The sequence below is a fragment of the Eublepharis macularius genome, chromosome 12 (assembly GCF_028583425.1).
Source record: "Eublepharis macularius isolate TG4126 chromosome 12, MPM_Emac_v1.0, whole genome shotgun sequence".
NCBI lineage: Eukaryota > Metazoa > Chordata > Lepidosauria > Squamata > Eublepharidae > Eublepharis > Eublepharis macularius.
The window spans coordinates 67,777,140-67,802,927 of NC_072801.1; the positions used below are offsets into that span (position 1 = coordinate 67,777,140).

At 43.0% G+C, this 25,788-nt stretch overlaps 4 protein-coding genes across 4 annotated transcripts; all 4 read right to left on the reverse strand.

Moving 5' to 3' along the window:
• Nucleotides 1–217: 217 nt before the first annotated feature.
• LOC129340521 (olfactory receptor 11G2-like) lies at nucleotides 218–1,156 on the reverse strand. The gene has a single exon (XM_054995363.1). It carries the CDS (start codon nucleotides 1,154–1,156, stop codon nucleotides 218–220), a length of 939 nt encoding a protein of 312 aa, XP_054851338.1.
• A 3,389-nt stretch (nucleotides 1,157–4,545) lies between these two features.
• On the reverse strand, nucleotides 4,546–8,254 carry LOC129339608 (olfactory receptor 4Q3-like). Its single transcript, XM_054994190.1, has 2 exons — nucleotides 7,359–8,254; nucleotides 4,546–4,618 (listed from the first exon to the last, which is right to left on the reverse strand). The coding sequence occupies exons 1-2, from the start codon at nucleotides 8,249–8,251 to the stop codon at nucleotides 4,546–4,548; spliced, it is 966 nt and encodes a 321-aa protein (XP_054850165.1). The 5' UTR covers nucleotides 8,252–8,254.
• Nucleotides 8,255–15,755: 7,501 nt separating this feature from the next.
• LOC129338831 (olfactory receptor 4Q3-like) lies at nucleotides 15,756–16,703 on the reverse strand. The gene has a single exon (XM_054993338.1). The coding sequence runs from the start codon at nucleotides 16,701–16,703 to the stop codon at nucleotides 15,756–15,758; it is 948 nt and encodes a 315-aa protein (XP_054849313.1).
• A 7,206-nt stretch (nucleotides 16,704–23,909) lies between these two features.
• On the reverse strand, nucleotides 23,910–24,860 carry LOC129338849 (olfactory receptor 4Q3-like). The gene has a single exon (XM_054993361.1). It carries the CDS (start codon nucleotides 24,855–24,857, stop codon nucleotides 23,910–23,912), a length of 948 nt encoding a protein of 315 aa, XP_054849336.1. The 5' UTR covers nucleotides 24,858–24,860.
• Nucleotides 24,861–25,788: the final 928 nt, after the last annotated feature.

Consider the following 25,788-nt stretch of genomic DNA (forward strand, 5'->3'; position numbering starts at 1 on the left):
TTAAAGGTATTCCTATCATTAGTGAGCATTTCATTATCCTTAATTGTAATATGACAATGATTGATATTGACCTATTAGTGATCAGAAAATATACAGGAGAAATCAGAGTTTACAAAATGCACGAGGAGGTCGAACCCCCACTAGCTATGGCAGCTATTGTTCCTGAACAACAAACAGACCATCTGTTTATCTGAATTAATTACTACTCTCGATTATCCTACTTCATCCTCTTTCTTCTTAAGAGTCTAGCCATTGCTTCCTTCACCTGGTCATTCCTAAGGCAGTAGATCAGGGGATTAAGCAGAGGGGTGACAGCAGAGTAGAAGAGAGTCACAACCTTAGTTGTCTCGGCATGATCTTTACCATTTGGTCCCACATACATGGCTACCACAGAGCCATAGAAAAGCGTCACCACAGCTAGGTGGGAAGAGACAGTGGAGAAGCCCTTCATACAACTCCTTTGGCTAGATGTTTTTACCAGAGTGATACTTACAAATGCGTATGACACTACAATGAAGAGAAAGGTGGCCAGAACCACAGAAGAGACAAAGATGTTGAAGAGCAGGGGTACATACCCCAGTGGGGGACAAGCCAACGCAAAGATAGGGCCAGGATCACACACAAAGTGGTCAATGGTGTTGGGGCCACAGAAGGATAACCTGGAGATCAAAAACACTGGTGCAGCATACCACAGGAAGCCAAGGATCCAGCAAGAAGCCACCAGTTTGTAGCAGGCCTCTTGGGACATAATTTTGGGATACAGCAGTGGGTGACAGATAGCTAAATAGCGATCCAAGGCCATGGCTGAGAGGAAGAAGCATTCCGTATTGCCAAGGGAGAAAAAGTTATAAAATTGGAAGAAGCAGGCCTGGAAGGAGATGACCCCGTGGGCGAAGGACAGGTCAAAGAGCATCCTTGGCACGGTGGCTGTAACATAACACATCTCCAACCAGGAGAAATTACTCAGCAGGATGTACATGGGAAGGCGAGCTAGGCGAGAGTCTTGAACTACTAACATGATGATAATGAAGTTCTCAGCCAAAGTGAGGGTGTAGACAACTGTGAAGAAGATGAGAAGGAGCAGGCGTCCCTGTTGTCCGACTCTGAAGCCCAGCAGAATGAACTCCTGTACTGTGGTCCCATTGCTCTTCTCCATCTCATGGACGGAACCATTCTGCATCATTGTTCAATGGTAAGCAAAGCTGTTCCATCCAAAGCTTGGAGCAGATAAAGCAATTACAAGCATGCATTCAGTTGTCCTGCAACACAGGGTATCCCCTAGGCAAGGATTCCTGTTTGAAAAAATAGCCATTGGTATGTCTGAGTTAACAGGCAGAAGAAGATGCAGTAACAGTTTCTCAATGCAGTTGCAAATTTTTAAACTGTTATTACCAAGATGGAGAAGGCTTGGATCAATCTTCTGTGAACTTGTTGTTGTTTTTACTAGAATGCTTGTGGTTCACTCTGGCATGTTTAAATTTGTAAAGCAAACCTGCATGTTCATTGTGTGTGAACAGTTATAGCATAACTATGTTAAGTGATCTAGAGTTGCACTTTTGTTTCTGAGAATATGCGTTCCTAGACCAACCCCAAGTCCCCTTCATCCAGAATTCTATGCAAAAATCAATAGATGACCCTGCAGAAACTGGCTAGCAGTCCTTTTCCTTCTTTACATATCAGGTTAGGTAGCAATCAATCACTGTGTCCTTGTCTTTCAGAAAAGCCGAAAGAAGCTCTGTGGTACCCTCTAATCCCCATCTTTTGCAGTGTGAATAACCTATGTTGCTGTACCTCTTGTAGTTATCAGAGGGATACTCCAACCAGCCAGGGACTTGATGAAGACACAATACTGGCTTTTGGAGGGCTTCATACTCATTGTATCAAAACCTGGGCTCACATGGACAGAGATGAGATTGTGTTGCATAGACGGATTTCAGGCAGGTTGGTTGTACGTTTTATATGAAGGATGGATCCTGTTTTAAAGGCTTGCTGTGAAGACTGCATCCAAAACACGAATGACCCTTGGGATGTTGTCTTTTGAGAGTAATTCTATTTTCCAGCCAAACATTTTTTTTCCTTAGAGACCAATTGCCTCTACTGGAGAATGAGTAATTTACAAGATCTTTTGTCTTTCTTTGTGCTATATCCTGTGCATGAAATAGATGGAGCTGTGGTGGTGGTGGTTGGTGGGGATTGCAGATTGCTTTGTCTGTGCCAAACTTTATCCCATGTGTCCAGTGAACTTGATGCTTGATGTGTTATGACATCATCATCAGCAATAATAAGAACAACACAGCAACAGCTTATATACCACCCTTCTGGACAGATTAGTGCCACACTCAGAACGGTGAACAAAGTCATGGTTGTGATATCCCCACAATGCAGCTGGTTAGCCGAGAGGGGTAGCTTACCCAAGGCCACCTACCGAGCTCATGGCCGTGGTGGGATTCGAACCAGCAGAGTGCTGAACATAACCCAACCACTTAACCACTATGCTAGATCAGCAATGTGGCAGAGAAGAGTCAGGAGGGCATCAGGGCATAAGAACTGTTCCAAAATGTCTTTTGGATTCCCCTTGTGTCCTTACTGCACATTTTTTGGACATTTCTGTTCATTCCGTTGCCTGATTTAATGACCAGCAACTGCAGGAAATGATATAGGATCCGGAAGGCTTCTGTAGGTCTCATTCTGAAAAATCCTGATCTGGGGTGGCTTGTCTAACAGGACACTCCTAAGAAAGTTTAAACTCTTTTAAGCCCATTGACTTCAATGGAACTAGAAGGGTTTAACTGTTCTCAGGATTGCACTGGTAGCCTGCCTAGTGAGATCAGGCCAGATTGTCACCAAGATGAGTGTTGGACAGATTATTGGACAAACTAATCCTGCAGATGGATCATGAGGGTCAACTAACTATTCTGGCATACTGCTGATACACGAGTATTACATCAACAGAATGAAGCTGTGATCAGCTAGACTCTTTGCAATGCAGTAGAAAGCAAAATAGTACCAACAGAAGTCTACGAGCAGAGGTGGAACAAATTTGGGTGTCCAAGGGTGAACTCGATGGCCCTTTTGAGAAACTAGCATAAAGAAATATGTCACTCTGCAAACTTTCAGGCTCCGGGCTGAGTCTTTTTACCCACCACCTTCAGCCCATCCAGAGAACCCTCCCATTTTCATTTAAGTTGATTTCCTAGGTCTTGCTGGTTATTTTCCCAGCATGCTTTGTTTCTATTCACTCCTCTCACATCACATGGCCACAATGCAGCTTGATGACATCAGCAGTGATGTGGCAGGGAGAAGTCAGGAGGGCATCCAGACTATCGGGTGCTCATCTCCAAATTCACGGGTGCTCTAGCGGCAGAGTGATACACAGATTGGAGAACTTCAACCCTGATGTAATGCTTGTGGCAGAAAAACCACACTTTACCTCCCCTTGTGTGTCCCCCTTCAGAAGTGGTTAACTAGGGCAAAGGAAAGATTCTTATCTGCCAAGAGTGCAGAGGCACCGTGGAAACAGAAGTTTCACTGAACAATATAATCCGTGGAATGATTTTTGGTCTTGTTTTTTGAAAACTGCATGGCGATCAATGGAGTAACACAGGAAAGTCATCATTGAGTGATTCCACACACGTTGGATAATGCACTTCCAATCCTCTTTATAGATCGTTGTTGTGGATTTTCCAGGCTGTATAGCCGTGGTCTTGTACAGCCCAGAAAATCCACAACAACCATCGTTCTCCAGCCATGAAAGCCTTCGACAATACAATCTTTATAGATCATTTGGAATGGATTTTTTCATGTGCGGAACAAAAAATCCACCTCAAACGATTGATAAAGTACATTGAAAGTGCATTATCCAACGCGTGCGGAATCAGCCATTGTTCCTTCCGCCATTGTAGCTATCCAGGCAGGGTTGCCAGGGTCCCACGAAAGGCAAACTGGAGGGTGGGGGCAGGGGACAGGGGGTGATGGGCACTTACCCTAGTTTTGGGAACAATTTTTAGAGAATCACTCCCAGTATGACCCATCACTTCCACATCATACTAGAAATGCTGTCAGTTGCTTTACCTATGTGCCTCTGGCCTTCCTTCCTCGAGTCCTAGTGCCTCCTTCCCTCTGGCCAGATAAGTGGTGGTGGGAGGTGGCAGCTGGGGCAGGGGATCCCCCACTAGGGTTGCCAGCCTCCAGATCTCCCAGAATTTCAACTAATCTCCAGGTAACAGAGATCAGTTCCTGTGGAGAAAATGGCTGCTTTGGAAGGTGAATTCTATGGCAATAAACTCTGCTGAGCCCTCTTCCCTCCCCAAGAGACCCTCCCTCTCCAGGCTCCACCCCCAAATCTCCAGGAATTTCCCAACATGGAGCTGGCAACTCTATTCCCCACCCCCAGTAGGAGGCTGGCAACCCTATCTAGGCCTTTAAAGTGCAGAAATGTATATGTTTATCACTAGTCAGGAAAAGATTTGCTTTGTTTTTGGTGCTCAGGCTGCTGTTCAGTTCACAAAGAACACACCAGGAAGTCTCCTTCTGGTTATCTGGCAACTATACCCTCATCCCTTCATCCACAAAGCTCTGGAGGAGAGGTTTCAGCTTTCCCTCCCTTCTACCCTGCATCCTTTTGGCACCCGAAAAACAGCTAGGGGGGTGCCTGAGTGTCCCACTGCTGGGAACCATGGAGTTTTCCCAACCTGACTCACATTTGTGGGACCCTCAGCATTCTGGGAGGCTGGAACAGACTGGGAAATGAAAATGGCCCTGGGGCAAGTGAAGCTGCATGGTTGTCACTGCTGTTCTAGAGGCCATTGCTGCTGGACCAGTCATCTCAATGGGGCCAACAATGGGCCCGAGCTCACTCTGGATGACAGACTACAGCAGACCGATCCCTGGTTCATTGCAACAAGACACTGAAGCTTGATTAAATGACTTTTATTCAGAAATCAGTTCATCCCATAATCAGATCCAAAGGTCTACCTAAGAGCAAGGTAGGGCCCTAGGTAGCTCTAGTAGAAAGTTGACCAGAATGGTTACATAGGAAAATTACAAGCCTCTTCTACTTTGCTCAATCCCCCCTCCCTTATCCCAAACAACTTGGTGCTGTGTGATGTGTGTGAGAACAGCCTGCATTCTTGCTATCAGTTCCAGAAAGGGAGAAGACATAACATCAGCAGGAAACCTAACTGGTAAACACCCGGCCACCTGGGAATGAGTGAGAACTCATTGGAATGATAGCAACAAGATTCTATGGAAGCATACAAAATGGAGTTACCCCTGACAATATAACATATACAGAAATATCATTGGCATGTTATGAATGGGAACAGTCAGACATGACACACCCACTGCTTCATCCCCCAAACTAGTAGGAGTGCAGGAGAAGACAATTCGTGAGCTGACACCAACTGCCATGGCTGTTGAGGGGTCCGAGATTTGGGCAGAGGTGCCCAAGCTTGGGCAGAGGTGCTTGGCTCTCCTGGCCCGCCAGGAAATTTCCCTGTAAGTTAAATGGCTTGTCTTGTCCCTACTGAGAAGGAGTTAATGACAAAAGGACACAAAAGAATTGCGTGAATGCATTGCCTGCTGAGGGAAACCCATATATGAATTATGAAAGGTAACTTTGGGTAAAAGAAAGAAAGATTTTGTATATGCATTCTTCAGAAAAGAAACATCTAATTATGCTGCTATCTAGGGGAGGGGAAAGAATGTAGATAATGAAACTCTTGGAAATTACAACTGATCTACGCAGATCAGTCACCTGAGAGAAAACGGCTGCTTTGGAGGGTGGCTTCTATGGCATTGTAAACCCTGCTGAGGTCACCCCCGCAAATCTCCAGTAATTTCCCAGTTTGGAGTTGGCAACCTTAAATTGGAACAGGAGGTGGGTTGAGAGAGAACAACCTGTTTCACTCAGGCTGCTTCCACACATGTTGGATAATCCACTTTCAGTACTCTTTAGTGAACTTTTGGAACTGCTTTTCCATGTGTGGAACAAAAAATCCACTTACAAAGCATTGCTAAAGTGCATTGTAAGTGCATTATTCAATGTGTGTGGAAATAGCCCCTGTCTGGTATCTAGTTTAAATTAGTAACTGCAAATCACCCTGTTGTAACGGGACTGACAGTGCAATCCTATATAAACTTACTCTAGTCTAAGCCCACTAATTTCAATGGCCTTAGACCACAGTAACTTTGCATAAGATTGCACTATGTGTAAAAGAATGCTTATCTTTGAGCTTGCACAGGATGTCTTTAATTCACCAAGGAGTAACCCCTGAAGCTTCTGCACTCCCCCACCCCCCAATCTGGGATTACCTAAAGTCTTGAAACAGCATGCTGCTGAAACAGAAACTCCCGAATCCAAAAAATAAAATAAAATCCTTCACTACAGAGGACTGGGACAAAGGGCTTTGGAGGAATAGTATTTCTGGCATACCCTGCCGCTTCTCACTACAGAAAATAAGGTCTTTGGGAAGATCTAACTACATCCATGCCAAGAGTAATCATATGCAGAGTGTGTTTGTTTTAACCTGACACATTTACCTACCTGGTATTGGGGGATAATTTCTAGTTTGGAGGAAGTGACTTGGAGGCAGGTACATTTTAGGAATATCCCATTTTAGTCATTAGGGTACTGATTAATTGCTACCAACATTTTTAAATCTTACTTTGTAGTTTTATGCCCTGCAATACCTCTTGAGAGAAGAATGTATGAACATTAATTAAATGAACAAAGAGTTCATAGTATGATCATAAGAAAATCACTTCCCCCTGCATTGTTGAAGGTGTGCCTTATCATAGATATTTTTCTTCTATTAAGACTTCTACACATGCTAGCTTATACAAATAAGAGATGTGAGGAAATAATTGGCACTAAAAGCCACACTACAGTTTCTAATTAACATACACAGTAGTTAATTTCCATGTCATTTTTATTTTATTAGTCTGGTAAAAAACAAAAAAGCCCATCTCTTCAAAACCACACGACTGAGTCCACGCAGATACCATGTGATACATAGCCAATGGTGTGTGGAAGTACTATGATTAATACAACTTTTCAATCGGAAAACATCAGGCCTGGAAGATATTTTCCTCTCTCTCTCTCTCTCTCTCTCTCTCTCTCTCTCTCTCTCTCTCTCTCTTATTTTTCAAACAAACAGATAAAGGCCAGTTTATAAATACACCCTACAGAGTCTCTACAGAAAGTTAATTGCTCATTTGTGGTTTTCACCCCTGCAATCAGTTAGCCCATCAGGTAAATTTTGGGACATCATAATAGTCACCATGGTTCTTCTGAAAAAACAGCTCAGTTTTGTTCTCCCTTCACACAAGAACAGGAGAAAAGCCATTTGTTCTTCAACCGCCCCACAGCTTCCTTCATTTCATGATTCCTGAGAGTATATATGATAGGGTTGAGGGCAGGTGTGACTACTGTGTAGAATATGGAAGCCATCTTGTCCACCCTGGAGCTGGAGAATGGTACGAGATACACAAAAATGCAGGGCACGAAAATGAGACAGACCACCATCAAGTGAGAGCTGCAGGTGGAGAGAGCCTTCCCTCCCATTTCCTTGAAGTGCCCCCGAAGGGTTGCAATGATTACACCATAAGAAACTAGCAACGTGAAGAAGCAGAGCAGGGAGAGCAAGCCACTGTTGGCCACCATGAGGAGCTCAGTAACATAGGTGTTGGCACAAGCAAGCCTGACCACCTGTGGAACGTCACAGTAGAAGCTGTCCAGTTCATTGGGGCCACAGAACGGAAGCCGGAGGATGAGTACCAGTTGGGTTGTGGAATGGATGAAGCCTCCGACCCAGCACAAGGCAAGTAGCCGGGCACAGCGTGGGCGGTTCATTGTGACAGCGTAGGTCAGTGGTTGGCAGATTGCTGCATAGCGATCATAAGCCATGAGTGTGAGGAGAAGCATCTCTGAGCCACCAAAAAAGTGAAGGAAGAAGACCTGGGCCAAGCAGCCCCCAAATGAAATGGTGTTGCCACAGGTCACAAGGTCAGCCATCATCTTAGGGGCAGCCACACACCCCAACATAGCATCAATGATGGAGAGACTAGCCAGGAAAAAGTACATGGGGGATTGGCGGAGGCAGGGCTCTTTGTTGACGGTGACCACAATGAGAAGATTGCCCAAAATGATGGTGGTATAGCAGGCCAACACCAGGACAAAGAGAAGGTGCCGGATGGGATGGGAGCAGGAGATACCCCGGAAGACGAACTCAGTGACAGAGGAGACATTCATGAGAAGGACAGAACCTGGGGAAGAGAAAATGGTTAATGGACTGTGGTGGTCTGACAGGCTGTTCATAGACAACACAACAATACTGGAATCCTTTGGCATCAGACAATGAAGTTCAAAAAGCTTATTCTAAGACATTATGAGGGCATAGATAGTGTTGAAATGAATTTTATTCAAAATATTTTTATTTAAAGGTTTTTTTCCTGAATCAAACTATTGGTTTATCAAAGCCAGTATTTTCTTCTCTGAGTGGTAGGGACTGTTGAAGGTTTCAATCAGAGGTCTTTCACATTACCTACTGCCTGAACCTTTTTGTTAAGTGGGGAAGGGGGGGATTGAACCTGGGGCCTTCTGCATGCAAAGCAGATTCTCTGCCATTGGGCCACAACTTCTCCCTGTTTGGTGGATTGTGAGAGTTTCTTAGAGTCTCTTATATCAGTATTTTCTACTCAAAGGCGAAAGAAAGGATGAAAGATTTTTTTAAAAAAAATGTGTTCCAAAGCATTGATAGACTTGGGTGAAAAACTGAACTGCCTGTTCAAGATCTGTTAATCTTTAAGGACCTCTGAGTAGAATTCTGAATTGCAATGTAAGAAAATGTTTTACTAGTTTAGACCAAGATCCATCTAGTTCAACAATAGAATTCTACCACCCTTGTTTTAGTACTCCGCATTATATTGGTGGAAAGTGCCTTCAAATTGTTGCTGACTTATGGCAACCTCATACACTTTTCAAGATGAGATGGACAAAGGAAGCTTGAGTTAGTACCATCCAAGTACTAACCAGGGCTGACCCTACTTAGCTTCCCAGATCTGATGAGATCCATCTAACAGGGACCATTCAGGTCAAGACATGCTTGATGATAGCAGGACCTATGTAACACAATGTAGGTGACAAAGGCCCAAATCAATCTCTGTTTGGCTCCAATTCTGAATAAGGAATGGCATTCATTCTTAACTTGCATCTTCTAAAATCAGACTGAATGTTATGCAACTGAATCACTCAGAGGTCTTTTTTGAAAACAGAAATACAGCTATGAGAATGGTTGAGAAGTGAATTTGACAGAGAAGCAGCAGCTGTGAAGGGTATTTAGTTCCCCTTTGTAGCAATCTGCTCTGGCGTACCGCATGGGCACTAACAGTGAAATCCTAAGCAGAGTCACTCCAGTCGAAGTCCACTGATTTTAATGGGCTTCGACTGGAGTGACTCTGCTTAGGATTTCACAGTTTGAGGGGTTGTCACTGTCGAGGGAAGAGTCCACTTGGTCCCTGCACCCGTTAACCTCTCCTTACCTCTCCCTTCAAGCTGCAGGCATGATAAACCTAGATGCAACCGCCAAAGTTCTAAATAAGGGAGGGAGAAGACCTTAGCTTTTCTTCTAAGCTGAACAGAAGAAGGACCCTCACTTTTCCAGGCTTTCTCTGTTCCTCTTGCACCCCATAGCAGACCTGAGTGGTCACAGGTGCCACAAAGCACCTACTTCTTGAGTCCCTCTTCTCATACTACACAGAGAAAAAGGGAGAACAGTAGGAATTTATTAAGGAATTAAAAAAAACAGGAGGCAGGATGAATTAACATACATAAATTCTCTGAGGTTGTTGGGAGGACTTAGACAATGAAAATAATACATTTTAAAAAATTACTTCATTTATACCTGGCCTTTCTACTCAATGGGGATCTGGTAAGATCATTGTTAAAATCACAAAAAGGATTTTCAGAAGTGAATATAATCCGAAACATATCTTGCTAATATCTAATACAGTTTGTATCACTTCTTGAAGAGGAGAGGAAACCAAATCCAAGCCTGGCTTATCTAAGCAAGCCTCCAGCAAAGGAACAAAAGTTGGAATATTTGATCTATTTATTGAATCACGTGGTTTATCCCTACAAACTTCCTAAAGCTTCAGAAGTTATCAACCACAGATGGGAGCACAGAGTCCAAGATTCACCTTCTGTTCCCAGTTCGGCCAAGCTCATTGTTGAATTCTTCAGCTGTTAGGCAACATTGGTTTCTCCTGAGATGTCCTCTGCATTTGTTGGTCTCTTGAGCTCACTCTGCAAATATGAGGAAAAGTGCTTGAGATGAAAGCTACTTCCAAGAGAAAGGAGAAAAAAAGAAAAAGGAGAAAATATGGCAAAAATATCAAGTCTCCTTGTGAGAAGAATCTTGAGCACTGAGATATTGTGAGGATTGCACAAAAAATGAATTAGCCTGAATAGCATTTATAGAAAACATAGAACTTAGAACAGCAAGATTCTGGTCCAGTAGCAACTTAAGGTCCAACCAGTTTTCCAGGGTGTGAACTTTTGAGGATAAGAGGTCCCTTCATCAGATACAAGACTCTGTCAAGTGAACTACAACATATATTACACCTGGCCTCCAGAACAGATACTCTAATTTACAATATCCCTCCCACCCTCTAAGAGGTTTATAAGGACCCCTTTCTTTCTCCAGTCCTTGTATATGGTGAAGGGAGCTCTGACTCTCAAAAGCTCATACACTGGAAATCTAGTTGGTCTTTAAAGTGCTACTGAATCCAGATCTTCTTGTTCCACTACAGTCTAACATGGCTATGCACTTAGAACGTAGAATAGATAACCAAATACGGTAACAGAGATTCCCCCTCCCACCATTGTAAGTATGGAACTTGCAAGGACCAATAAAGTCTCTTTTTCACAGTAGGTATCGCAGGATCTCGGAGGCATGGCATGAAGGCAGTGACTGCCTGGAATACAATCTCAGCATCTCATCCAGAATCTCTCTGTCTCTTCAAGATATGCAAATTGACAGTTCTTGTTCCAAATCATAGCTCAGATAATCTTCATTCAGTGTTCTGCTCAAAATAAAAAAGCTATTTTTGGAAAGGTTGGTGGCAAATCTTACCTGTCTCCTATTGCAACAGTGGAAATCCCAGCAGTCTCTTTGGTGAGAGAGTAGGTTCTGTTTCCACACACTCTCTTTACTGCGAGCCCTGGAATATTTCAGTGGCTTGTCACTGTGCTTAGGGGAAAAGGAGTCACAGAAGCTCTTCTTAGATCCCCATTCAGATAATTATTTCCTCCTGCTTTGAATGGAAAATGTGGATAAGGAGTTATAGCCTGGAGAGGTTCCCTAGGAGGATTATTTCAACAAAACATCCCACAAATGTACATACTAGATCTGAACCACTTGAAATCATCATATTTGAATATATATGCCACTGCGTAAGTAAAAAGGTAAAGGTAGTCCCCTGTGAAAGCACCGAGTCATTACTGACCCATGGGGGGAAATCGCATCACAACATTTTCTTGGCAGACTTTTTTACGGGGTGGTTTGCCATTGACTTCTCCAGTCATCTACACTTTACCCCCAGGAAACTGGTTACTCATTTTACCAACCTCGGAAGTATGGAAGGCTGAGTCAACCTTGAGCAGGTTACCTGAACCCAGCTTCCACCAGGATCGAACTCAGGTCATGAGCAGAGCTTGGGCTGCAGTACTGTTGCTTACCACTCTGCGCCATGGGGATCTTAATATGCTACTTTGTATGCTCATCAAATTGAATTGTTGAGGTTTTGATTGATGATATTCCAAGACACTAGACTGTATGCTACCCCATATCAGGGCCCCCAGTCACAATGCAATTAGGATTGGCACATTTTGCAAACATTTTCACACCCAGTATTCCCTCTCCTTCCCATGGATTACTTGGTTTGCAAAAGGGTAGGAGCTGGGGGGCATTTTTGTTATCGAGATAAGTTGCGCAGTCTTCCATGGCCACAACCGTATTGCTTGTAGTTGACTAGTTTGGGCAGGATACGGATAATGTTGCATTAACCTTAGCTATTCAGATCAGTATTTGGATGTTCCTCCCCATCCCATTTTACCCCAACTATTTCATGCTTAACTGTTCTTAATTAAACCTGCACTGGGACGAGTATTAATGCATTTCATTAGTAGGCAATGTCGCTTCCATTATAGTACAGCGTGAATCCAATGGCCTGGGCAATAGCCTGGGCTGCGTTCCCACTTCCTCTCCTACATTTCAAATGAGGGCAATGGGAGGACTTCATTTACTCTCACAGGTAACATAATGTATGTGATTTGTTTCATGGTGTTGTAATGCTATAATTCAGTACAGGATCCCTGATTGGCTGGGATCTTGCAATAACTTTTAAAATCTGGCATAAACAAACAAACAAACAAACAAAGTTCCTCCACCCATGAGCTGTCCCAGGCTTAAATTCAGTCCAATGTTTTGCTGCAAATCAAACCCCTTTTTTACCATCACCCATCTCTCAGTCTGCATTTGGCTTAATTGCACCTCACCTATATGAGAGGAATTTACTTTTGAGTTGGCTCTCTATCTTTAAATAATGTTTGCATCATCCAAATCAGTCCTGTGTATATATTACCATGAAGATGTAAGTGAAGTAATTAGTGAAAATGGACTAGGAGGCTGTGATGGTTGCATGTGGTCCCTCCGTGGTAACAGATCTCTCTTGAGTGCTGTTCTTTCTCTACTGAAGATATCCTTTGGTGTCTCCTACCAAATCTGATTTCCCAAACACTTTGGGGGAAATCTGGGGAAAGATCATCATACTGTCTTAAAAGTCTTGGACAAAGCCTTGCACTTAATGTTATGACCTTGACTTAAATCAAGGAGGCTTATCATATACATAAAAGGTCAGATTTCAAATCAGAAGAGGAAGACTGAGTTCTCAGAATGAATGGGTGATTTGGGGAAACTTTTTTCAGCTGATTCATGTTGTCTGAGAAAGGATGGTGTAAAGTGGCCTGGTCCTTGGACTGGTTAGACCGTAACTACCATCGCTATCACATACAAGGCTCTTCACTGCCTTGGGCCGGCATACCTACGGGAGTCTCCCCCTATGTTCCTCACGCAGCTTCACTTATTTGAACAGGTGTCACCCTGCACATGGGTAAAATCACAGCTGCCCATACATGTGCATTCTCAGTGGTGGCCCCTGCCCTATGGAACAGCCTGCCTGGGGAAGTCAGGAGAGCCCCCATTTTCCTGGCTTTCTGCAAATGATCCACAACTGAATTATTCAAAGGGGCTTTCGTATTGTAGGGTGGGGCTCTCAGATGCTTTGCTAATGAAGCTGTGGGCTGCCTAGTTCATCGTGCCCTTAGTTGAGCTACTCACTTGCGATGCACTGCACCCATTCAAACAAATCAGTTAAACCCAAATGTGACTCTGTTCTCTTCATTTGAGGAGGATGCTGGGGACAAGACATTTCAACGTCCCAGAATCCGACCATTTGACATCACTTGCTTCTGAATGTCGAAGTTCCTTTCACAGATATAGCAGACTTTTCCTTCTAAAATTTGATTAGTTTTTTTTTAAGACTACCCATATAGTAGCTATCATTTCCCACATCTTTGAGAATTTAATATCACCATTTGGGGATTTTACCATTTTAGAACCCCTACCAAGCTGCCTTGAGTTCCTACAAGGAGTCTCTGTATCAGGCATCTGACGAAGAGAACTTGATTCTCGAAAGCTTATGCTACAATAAAATTGGTTAGTCTTAAAGGTGCTACTGGACTCTTTTTGATTTTACAAGTAGAAAGGTGGCTAATAAATGTTTTACATCAATAATAGTAATAGTAATAGTAGTAATAGTAATAGTAACGGCCTGTCTATAACCATATGAACTTGAAAGAGGGTTTTTGCATATGCGTTTTTCAGAAAAGAAACATCTAATTATGCTGCCATCTATGGGAAGAGAAAGCTAGTGGAGAATGGATCTCCCAGTATTACAACTGATCTACAGAGGTCAGTCCCCCTAGAGAAAACGGCTACTTTTGAGAGAGGACTCTATGGCATTATACATCCTGCTGAGGTTCCTTCCGAACCCACCCACCCTAGGGTCAACTTCCAAATCTCCAGCAACATCCCAGCCTAAAGTTGGCAACCCTACAATGGAATGAGGGGGCGGGGGCAGAACGCCCCATTTCACTCTGCCTGGTACCTGGTTTTAATCATTATTTGCGAATCCCCCTGCTGTAACTGGACTGTGTAAGAGAATGCTTGTCTCCAGGCTTGAGCAAAATGCCTTGTACTCACTAAGGAATACCCCTTAAGCTTCAGCAATCTCCTCTTTCCCCCAATCTGGAATTAGGCTAAAGTAATGAAAAGGCATACTGCTGAGGCAGATTTAAACTTCAAGATGTCTGTCCACAAAAAAAGAAAAAGAAATTATTTGCTGCAGAGGTAGATCAAGATGGGTAGCCGCGTTAGTCTGTCCGTAGCAGTAGAAAAGAGCAAGAGTACAGTAGTACCTATAAGACTAACAAAATTTGTGGCAGGGCATGAGCTTTCATCAGTCACAGCTCACTATCTGAAGAAGTAAGCTGTGGCTTGAAAGCTCATACTGTGCCACAAATTTTGTTAGTCTTATAGGTGCTGCTGGACTCTTGCTCTTTTCTTTGATACAGAGGGCTGAGCCAAAGGGCTTTGGGGGGAAAGTATTTCTGACATGACCTATTACTTCTCATTACAGAAAAATAAGGTCTTTGGGAAGATCAAAATACATCTGTGCCAGGAATAATCATGTGCAGAGTGCTTTTGCTTTAACCTGACACATTTACTTACCTGGTATTGGAGGATAATTTCTGGAGGAAATGATTTGGAGACAGATCCAATTTAGGAACCTCCGCATTTTAGTAATTAGGGCACTGATTAATTGCTACCTTTCCAACACAGGCCATTTCCACACATCTTAAAACTGGCGCCACACTCGCTGATCGTGCAGTAATCTTTGCACGATTTCTGATATCACCGTTTCCAAAACAGATGAAGGCAGTTATGATTCCATTTTTGTGGTGCCGTGAAAACAGGATCATAACTTCCTGCATCTGTTTTGGAAACGGTGATGTCAGAAATCATGTGAAGAAGCTGCCAGTGTTCAGTGAGAGTGGCGCTATTTTTAAGACACATGGAAACAGTTTTAAATCTTACTTTGTAGTTTTATGCCCTCCAATACCTCTTGAGAGAAGAATGTATGAACATTAATTAAATGAACAAAGAGTTCATAGTATGATCATAAGAAAATCACTTTCCCCTGGATTGCAGACCATGTGTGCCATATTGCAGATAACTGCGTTCTATTAAGACTTCTACACATGCCAGCATGTATAAATCAGAGATGCGAGGAAATAAGTAGCACTGAACGCCAGGCTATAATTTATATTTTGCACAGACAGTAGTTAATTTGCATGTCATTTTTATTTTATTATTTTAAAAAAGCCCGTCTCTTCACAACCACATGATTGATTCCACACAGATATCATGTGATACACAGCCAACAGATATGTGGAAGTACTACGATTAATACAACTTTTGAATCCAAAAACACCAAGCCTGGAAGAGATTTTCCTTCTGTGTACGTGTGTGTGTGTTATTTTTCAAACAAAAACTTGGGTGATGACATCCAGTTTATAAACACTGGTAACCTTTGGGTCATCATATTAGTCACCACGGTTCTTCTGAAAAAACAACTCAGATTTGTTCTCCCTTCACACAAGAAGAGGAGAAAAGCCACCTGTTCTTCAACCGCCCCACAGCTTCCTTCACTTCATGATTCCTGAGAGTATATATGATAGGGTTGAGGGCAGGTGTGACTACTGTGTAGAATATGGAAGCCATCTTGTCCACCCTGGAGCTGGAGAATGGTACAAGATACACAAAAATGCAAGGTAGAAAAAAGAGACTGACCACCATCAAGTGAGAGCTGCAGGTGGAGAGAGCCTTCCCTCCCCTTTCCTTGAAGTGCCCCCGAAGAGTTCCAATGATTACACCATAAGAAACTAGCAAAGTGAAGAAGCAGAGGAGGGAGAGCAAGCCACTGTTGGCCATCATGAGGAGCTCAGTAACATAGGTATTGGCACAAGCAAGCTTGACCACCTGTGGAACGTCACAGTAGAAGCTGTCCAGTTCATTGGGGCCACAGAACGGAAGCCGGAGGATGAGTACCAGTTGGGTCGTGGAATGGATGAAGCCTCCGACCCAGCACAAGGCAAGTAGCCGGGCACAGCGTGGGCGGTTCATTGTGACAGTGTAGGTCAGTGGCTGGCAGATAGCCGCATAGCGATCATAAGCCATGAGTGTGAGGAGAAGCATCTCTGAGCCACCAAAAAAGTGGAGGAAGAAGACCTGGGCCAAGCAGCCCCCGAATGAAATGGTGTTGCCACAGGTCACAAGGTCGGCCATCATCTTAGGGGCAACCACATATCCCAACACAGCATCAATGATGGAGAGACTAGCCAGGAAAAAGTACATGGGGGATTGGTGGAGGCAGGGCTCTGTGTTGACGGTGACCACAATGAGAAGATTGCCCAAAATGATGGTGGTATAGCAGGCCAACACCAGGACAAAGAGAAGGTACCGGATGGGATGGGAGCAGGAGATACCCAAGAAGATGAACTCAGTGACAGAGGAGACATTCATGAGGACAGAATCTGGGGGAGAGAAAATGGTTAATGGACTGTGGTGGTCTGACAGGCTGTTCATGGACAACACAACAATACTGGAATGCTTTGGCATCAGACAATGAAGTTCAAAAAGCTTATTCTAAGACATTAAGAGGGCATAGATAGTGTTGAAATGAATTTTAATCAAAATATTTTTATTTAAAGGTTTTTTTCCTGAATCAAACTGTTGGTTTATCAAAGCCAGTATTTTCTTCTCTGAGTGGTAGGGTCTGTTGAAGGTTTCAATCAGAGGTCTTTCACATTATCTACTGCCTGAACCTTTTTGTTAAGTGTGGAAGGGGGGATTGAACCTGGGGCCTTCTGCATGCAAAGCAGATTCTCTGCCATTGAGCCACAACTTCTTCCTGTATGGTGGATTGTGAGAGTCTCTTATAGTCTCTTATATCAGTATTTTCTACACAAAGGGGAAAGAAAAGATGAAAGAATTTTTTTAAAATGTGTTCCAAAATATTGATAGACTTGGGTGAAAAACTGAACTGCCTATTCAAGCTCTCTTAATCTTTAAGGACCTCTGAGTAGGATTCTGAATTGCAATATAAGAAAATGTTTTACTGGGTTAGACCAAGATTCATCTAGTTCATCGTTTTTTCAAAGAATCCCAGCTCTGAGTTCACCAGTGACCCAACAATAGAATTCCACCCACCCTTATTTTAGTACTCTGCATTGTATTGGTGGAAAGTGCCTTCAAGTTGTTTCTGACTTATGGCAACCTCGTACACTTTTCAAGACAAGATGGATAAAGGCAGCTTTGGTTAGTACCATCCAAGTACTAACCAGGGCCAACCCTACTTAGCTTCCCAGATCTGAAGAGATCCATCTAACAGGGGCCATTCAAGTGAAGACATTCGTGATTATAGCAGGACCTCTGTAACACAGTGTAGGTGACAAAGGCCAAAACCAATCTCTGTTTAGCTCCAATTCTGAAAAAGGAATGACATTCATCCTTAACTTGCATCTTCTAAAATCAGACTGAATGTTAAGCAACTGAATCTCTCAGAGGTCTTTTTTGAAAACAGAAATACAGCTATGAGAATGGTTGAGAAGTGAATTTGAGAGAGAAGCAGCAGCTGTGGAGGGTTGTTTAGTTCCCCTTTGTAGCAATCTGCTCTGGCGTACAGCATGGACTCTTACAGTGAAATCCTAAGCAGAGTCACTCCAGTCGAAGTCCACTGATTTAAATGGGCTTAGACTGGAGTGACTCTGCTTAGGATTTCACAGTTTGAGAAGTTAGGAGGGAAGAGTCCACTTGGTTGCTGGTCCCTTTAACCTCCCCTCACCACCCCTTCAAGCTGCAGGGATGATAAACCTAGATGCTATCACCAACATTCTAAGATGAGGGAGGGAGAACCCATTAGTTTTTCTCCAGTGCTGAATAGAAGAAGGACCCTCCCTTTCTCAGGCTCTCTCTCTTCCTATTGCACCCCATAGCAGACCTGAATGGTCACAGGTATCACAAAGCCCTCACTTCCTGAGTCCCTCTTCTCACACTTCACTTCACATAGAAGAAGGGAGAACAGCAGGGATTTATTAAGGAATAAAAGGAAATAGGAGGCAGGATGAATTAACATACATACATTCTCTGAGGTTGTTGAGAGGACTTAGACAATGAAAATAATACAACATTATAAAAAATTTACTTCATTTATACCCTGCCTTTCTCCTCAATGGGGATCTGGTAAAATCATTGTTAAAATCACAAAAAGGATTCTCAAAAGTAAACATAATCCCAAACACATCTTCCTAATATCTAGTACAATTTATATCACTTCTTCTTGAAGAGGACAGGAAACCAAATCCAAGTTTGGCTCATCTGAGCAAGCCACCAGCAAATGAGCAAAAGTTGGAATGTGCGATCTCATATCTCTTAAACCGTGTGTGATTTATCCCTAAGAACTTCCTAAAGCTTCAGAACTTATCAGCCTCAGATGGGAACAAAGAGTCCAAGACTCACCTTCTGTTCCCAGTTCGGCCAAGCTCATTGTTGAATTCTTCAGCTATTAGGCAGCATTGGTCTGTCCTACGATGTCCCCTGCATTTGTTGGTCTCCTGAGCTCACTCTGCAAGGATAAGGGAAAATGCTTGAGATGAAAGCTACTTCCAAGAGAAAGGAGAAAAGAAAAAGGAGAAAATGTGACCAAAAATGTCCAGTCTCCTTGTGGGAAGAGTGTTGAATATTATTGTGAGGACTGCACAAAAAATGAACTAGCCTGAATAGGAAACTTATAGGAAACTTAGAACTTAGAACAGCAAGATTCTGGTCCAGTAGCACCTTAAAGACCAACTAGTTTTCCAGGGTGTGAACTTTTGAGGATAAGAGTTCCCTTCATCAGATACAAGACTCTATCAAGCGAACTACAACATATATTACACCTGGCCTCCAGAACAGATACTCTAATTTACAATATCCCTCCCACCGTCTGTGTGGTTTATAAGGACCCCTTTCTTTTTCCAGTCCTTGTATATGGGGAATGGAGCTCTGACTCTCAAAAGCTCATACACTGGAAATCTAGTTGGTCTTTAAGGTGCTACTGAAGCCAGATCTTGTTGTTCTACTACAAACCAACATGGCTTTGCACTTAGAACTTGGAAAATACCCAAATACCGAAACAGAGACTCCCCCTTCCACCATCGTAAGTATGGAACTTGCAAGGTCCAATAAAGTCTTTTTTTCACAGTAGGTATCATGAAGGCAGTGACTGCCTGGAATACAATCTCAGCATCTCATCCAGAATCTCTCTGTCTCTTCAAGATATGCAAATTGACAGTTCTTGTTCCAAATCATAGCTCAGATAATCTTCATTCAGTGTTCTGCTCAAAATAAAAAAGCTATTTTTGGAAAGGTTGGTGGCAAATCTTACCTGTCTCCTATTGCAACAGTGGAAATCCCAGCAGTCTCTTTCATGAGAGAACAGGTTCTGTTTCCACACACTCTCTTTACTGCAAGCCCTGGAATATTTCAGTGGCTTGTTACTGTGCCTTAGGGGAAAAGGAGTCACAGAAGCTCTTCTTAGATCCCCATTCAGATAATTATTTCCTCCTGCTATGAATGGAAAATGTGGATAAGGAGCTATAGCCTGGAGAGGTTCCCTAGGAGGATTATTTCAACATAACATCCCACAAATGTACATACTAGATCTGGATCACTTGAAATCATCGTATTTGAATATATATGCCACTGTGTATGCCCATCAAATTCAATTGTTGAGGTTTTGATTGATGATATTCCAAGGCACTAGACTGCAAGCTACCCCATATCAGGGCCCCCAGTCTCAGTGCAATTAGGACTGGCACATTTTGCCAACATTTTCACACCCAGTATTCCCTCTCCTTCCCATGGATTACTTGGTTTGCAAAAGGCTAGGAGCTGGGGGGCATTTTTGTTATCGAGATAAGTTGCGCAGTCTTCCATGGCCACAACCGTATTGCTTGTAGTTGACTAGTTTGGGCAGGATACGGATAATGTTGCATTAACCTTAGATATTCAGATGCACATTTGGATGTTCCTCCCCATCCCATTTTACCCCAACTATTTCATGCTTAACTGTTCTGAATTAAACCTGCACTGGGACGAGTGTTAATGCATTTCATTAGTAGGCAATGTCGCTTCCATTATAGTACAGCGTGAATCCAATGGCCTGGGCAATAGCCTGGGCTGCGTTCCCACTTCCTCTCCTTCATTTCAAATGAGGGCAATGGGAGGACTTCATTTACTCTCACAGGTAACATAATGTATGTGTTTTGTTTCATGGTGTTGTAATGCTATAATTCAGTACAGGATCCCTGATTGGCTGGGATCTTGCAATAACTTTTAAAATCTGGCATAAACAAACAAACAAACAAACAAAGTTCCTCCACCCATGAGCTGTCCCAGGCTTAAATTCAGTCCAATGTTTTGCTGCAAATCAAACCCCTTTTTTACCATCACCCATCTCTCAGTCTGCATTTGGCTTAATTGCACCTCACCTATATGAGAGGAATTTACTTTTGAGTTGGCTCTCTATCTTTAAATAATGTTTGCATCATCCAAATCAGTCCTGTGTATATATTACCATGAAGATGTAAGTGAAGTAATTAGTGAAAATGGACTAGGAGGCTGTGATGGTTGCATGTGGTCCCTCCGTGGTAACAGATCTCTCTTGAGTGCTGTTCTTTCTCTACTGAAGATATCCTTTGGTGTCTCCTACCAAATCTGATTTCCCAAACACTTTGGGGGAAATCTGGGGAAAGATCATCATACTGTCTTAAAAGTCTTGGACAAAGCCTTGCACTTAATGTTATGACCTTGACTTAAATCAAGGAGGCTTATCATATACATAAAAGGTCAGATTTCAAATCAGAAGAGGAAGACTGAGTTCTCAGAATGAATGGGTGATTTGGGGAAACTTTTTTCAGCTGATTCATGTTGTCTGAGAAAGGATGGTGTAAAGTGGCCTGGTCCTTGGACTGGTTAGACCGTAACTACCATCGCTATCACATACAAGGCTCTTCACTGCCTTGGGCCGGCATACCTACGGGAGTCTCCCCCTATGTTCCTCACGCAGCTTCACTTATTTGAACAGGTGTCACCCTGCACATGGGTAAAATCACAGCTGCCCATACATGTGCATTCTCAGTGGTGGCCCCTGCCCTATGGAACAGCCTGCCTGGGGAAGTCAGGAGAGCCCCCATTTTCCTGGCTTTCTGCAAATGATCCACAACTGAATTATTCAAAGGGGCTTTCGTATTGTAGGGTGGGGCTCTCAGATGCTTTGCTAATGAAGCTGTGGGCTGCCTAGTTCATCGTGCCCTTAGTTGAGCTACTCACTTGCGATGCACTGCACCCATTCAAACAAATCAGTTAAACCCAAATGTGACTCTGTTCTCTTCATTTGAGGAGGATGCTGGGGACAAGACATTTCAACGTCCCAGAATCCGACCATTTGACATCACTTGCTTCTGAATGTCGAAGTTCCTTTCACAGATATAGCAGACTTTTCCTTCTAAAATTTGATTAGTTTTTTTTTAAGACTACCCATATAGTAGCTATCATTTCCCACATCTTTGAGAATTTAATATCACCATTTGGGGATTTTACCATTTTAGAACCCCTACCAAGCTGCCTTGAGTTCCTACAAGGAGTCTCTGTATCAGGCATCTGACGAAGAGAACTTGATTCTCGAAAGCTTATGCTACAATAAAATTGGTTAGTCTTAAAGGTGCTACTGGACTCTTTGATTTTACAAGTAGAAAAGTGGCTAATAAATGTTTTACATCAATAATAGTAATAGTAATAGTAGTAATAGTAATAGTAATGGCCTGTCTATAACCATATGAACTTGAAAGAGGGTTTTTGCATATGTGTTTTTCAGAAAAGAAACATCTAATTATGCTGCCATCTATGCGAAGAGAAAGCTAGTGGAGAACGGATCTCCCAGTATTACAACTGATCTACAGAGGTCAGTCCCCCTAGAGAAAACGGCTACTTTTGAGAGAGGACTCTATGGCATTATACATCCTGCTGAGGTTCCTTCCAAACCCACCCACCCTAGGGTCAACTTCCAAATCTCCAGCAACATCCCAGCCTAAAGTTGGCAACCCTACAATGGAATGAGGGGGCGGGGGCAGAACGCCCCATTTCACTCTGCCTGGTACCTGGTTTTAATCATTATTTGCGAATCCCCCTGCTGTAACTGGACTGTGTAAGAGAATGCTTGTCTCCAGGCTTGAGCAAAATGCCTTGTACTCACTAAGGAATACCCCTTAAGCTTCAGCAATCTCCTCTTTCCCCCAATCTGGAATTAGGCTAAAGTAATGAAAAGGCATACTGCTGAGGCAGATTTAAACTTCAAGATGTCTGTCCACAAAAAAAGAAAAAGAAATTATTTGCTGCAGAGGTAGATCAAGATGGGTAGCCGCGTTAGTCTGTCCGTAGCAGTAGAAAAGAGCAAGAGTACAGTAGTACCTATAAGACTAACAAAATTTGTGGCAGGGCATGAGCTTTCATCAGTCACAGCTCACTATCTGAAGAAGTAAGCTGTGGCTTGAAAGCTCATACTGTGCCACAAATTTTGTTAGTCTTATAGGTGCTGCTGGACTCTTGCTCTTTTCTTTGATACAGAGGGCTGAGCCAAAGGGCTTTGGGGGGAAAGTATTTCTGACATGACCTATTACTTCTCATTACAGAAAAATAAGGTCTTTGGGAAGATCAAAATACATCTGTGCCAGGAATAATCATGTGCAGAGTGCTTTTGCTTTAACCTGACACATTTACTTACCTGGTATGGGAGGATAATTTCTGGAGGAAACGATTTGGAGACAGATCCAATTTAGGAACCTCCGCATTTTAGTAATTAGGGCGCTGATTAATTGCTACCTTTCCAACACAGGCCATTTCCACACATCTTAAAACTGGCGCCACACTCGCTGATCGTGCAGTAATCTTTGCATGATTTCTGATATCACCGTTTCCAAAACAGATGAAGGCAGTTATGATTCCATTTTTGTGGTGCCGTGAAAACAGGATCATAACTTCCTGCATCTGTTTTGGAAACGGTGATGTCAGAAATCATGTGAAGAAGCTGCCAGTGTTCAGTGAGAGTGGCGCTATTTTTAAGACACATGGAAACAGTTAGTTTTAAATCTTACTTTGTAGTTTTATGCCCTGCAATACCTCTTGAGAGAAGAATGTATGAACATTAATTAAATGAACAAAGAGTTCATAGTATGATCATAAGAAAATCACTTTCCCCTGGATTGCAGACCATGTGTGCCATATTGCAGATAATTGCGTTCTATTAAGACTTCTACACATGCCAGCATGTATAAATCAGAGATGCGAGGAAATAAGTAGCACTGAACGCCAGGCTATAATTTATATTTTGCACAGACGGTAGTTAATTTGCATGTCATTTTTATTTTATTATTTTAAAAAAGCCCGTCTCTTCACAACCACATGATTGATTCCACACAGATATCATATGATACACAGCCAATGGATGTGTGGAAGTACTACGATTAATACAACTTTTCAATCTGAAAACACCAAGCCTGGAAGAGATTTTCCTTCTGTGTACGTGTGTGTGTTATTTTTCAAACAAAAACTTGAGTGATGACATCCAGTTTATAAACACTGGTAACCTTTGGGTCATCATATTAGTCACCACGGTTCTTCTGAAAAAACAACTCAGATTTGTTCTCCCTTTACACAAGAACAGGAGAAAAGCCACTTGTTCTTCAACCGCCCCACAGCTTCCTTCATTTCATGATTCCTCAGAGTATATATGATAGGGTTGAGGGCAGGTGTGACTACTGTGTAGAATATGGAAGCCATCTTGTCCACCCTGGAGCTGGAGAATGGTACAAGATACACAAAAATGCAGGGTACAAAAAAGAGACTGACCACCATCAAGTGAGAGCTGCAGGTGGAGAGAGCCTTCCCTCCCCTTTCCTTGAAGTGCCCCCGAAGAGTTCCAATGATTACACCATAAGAAACTAGCAACATGAAGAAGCAGAGCAGGGAGAGCAGGCCACTGTTGGCCACCATGAGGAGCTCGGTAACATAGGTATTGGCACAAGCAAGCCTGACCACCTGAGGAACATCACAGTAGAAGCTGTCCAGTTCATTGGGGCCACAGAATGGAAGCCGGAGGATCAGAACCAGTTGGGTCATGGAATGGATGAAGCCTCCAACCCAGCACAAGGCAAGTAGCCGGGCACAGCGTGGGCGGTTCATGGAGACGGCATAGGTCAGTGGTTGGCAGATAGCTACATAGCGATCATAAGCCATGAGTGTGAGGAGAAGCATTTCTGAGCCACCAAAAAAGTGGAGGAAGAAGACCTGGGCCATGCAGCCCCCAAATGAAATGGTGCCTCCAGAGGTCAGGAGGTCGGCCATCAACTTAGGGGCAGCCACACACCCCAAGGCAGTATCAATGATGGACAGACTAGCCAGGAAAAAGTACATGGGGGATTGGCGGAGGCAGGGCTCGGAGTTCACAGTGACCATAATGAGAAGATTGCCCAACACAAAGGTGGTATAGCAGGCCAAAACCATAATGAAGAGAAGGAGTCGGATGGGATGGGAGCAGGTGATACCCAAGAAGATGAACTCAGTGACAGAGGAGACATTCATGAGGAGGACAGAACCTGGGGGAGAAAAAATAGTTAATGGACTGTGGTGGTCTGATCGGCCATTCATGGACAACACAACGGCCATAAAGTGCTGGAATCCTTCGGCACCAGAGAGTGAAGATTACAAAGCTTATTTTTGACACTGGCTGCTTCCACACACGTTGGATAATCCACTTTCAATACTCTTTAGTGAACATTTGGAACTGCTTTTCCATGTGTGGGACAAAAAATCCATTTCCAAAGGATTGCTAAAGTGCATTGAAAGTCCATTATTCAACGTGTGTGGAAATGGCCATTATGAGAAGATCGATGAAACTGAAATGAACTTTAATCATGAAAATACTAATAACTGTGCTTATGTACCCGTCTTCTAGACCGATTAGTGCCCCACTCAGAACAGTGAACAACATGAGTGTTATTATTATCCCCACCATGAGGAGCTGGGGCTGAGAGGAGTGGCTGAACCAAAGTCACCTGCTGAGCTCATGGCAGTAGCGGGATTCAAACCAAGAGAGTGCTGATTCTCAACCCAACTTCATTACCACTATGGTGCTGCAGCTGTCTTTAAAAGTATTCTGAATCAAACTATTGATTTATTAAAGCTGTTATTTTCAAAGCATGGACTTTCCAAGGTCTCAGTCAGAAATATTTCACATTACCTTCTGCCTGAACCTTTTCGTTAACTCGGGGAATCGAACCTGGGAGTGGGACCTTCTGCATGCAAAGCCAATTCTTGGCCACTGAGCCACAACCCCTCCCTGTACGGTCAACTATGGGATGTGTTGTCCTCTTGCATTGGTATTTTCTACTTGAGGGGAAAAGAAAGGAAGAAAGAATTAAAGAAAGGTGTTCCATAGTTTTATTATTATTTTTTATTTTTGGTAGACTTGGGCGAAAAACCAAACTGCCTATTCAAGATCGCTTAATCATTA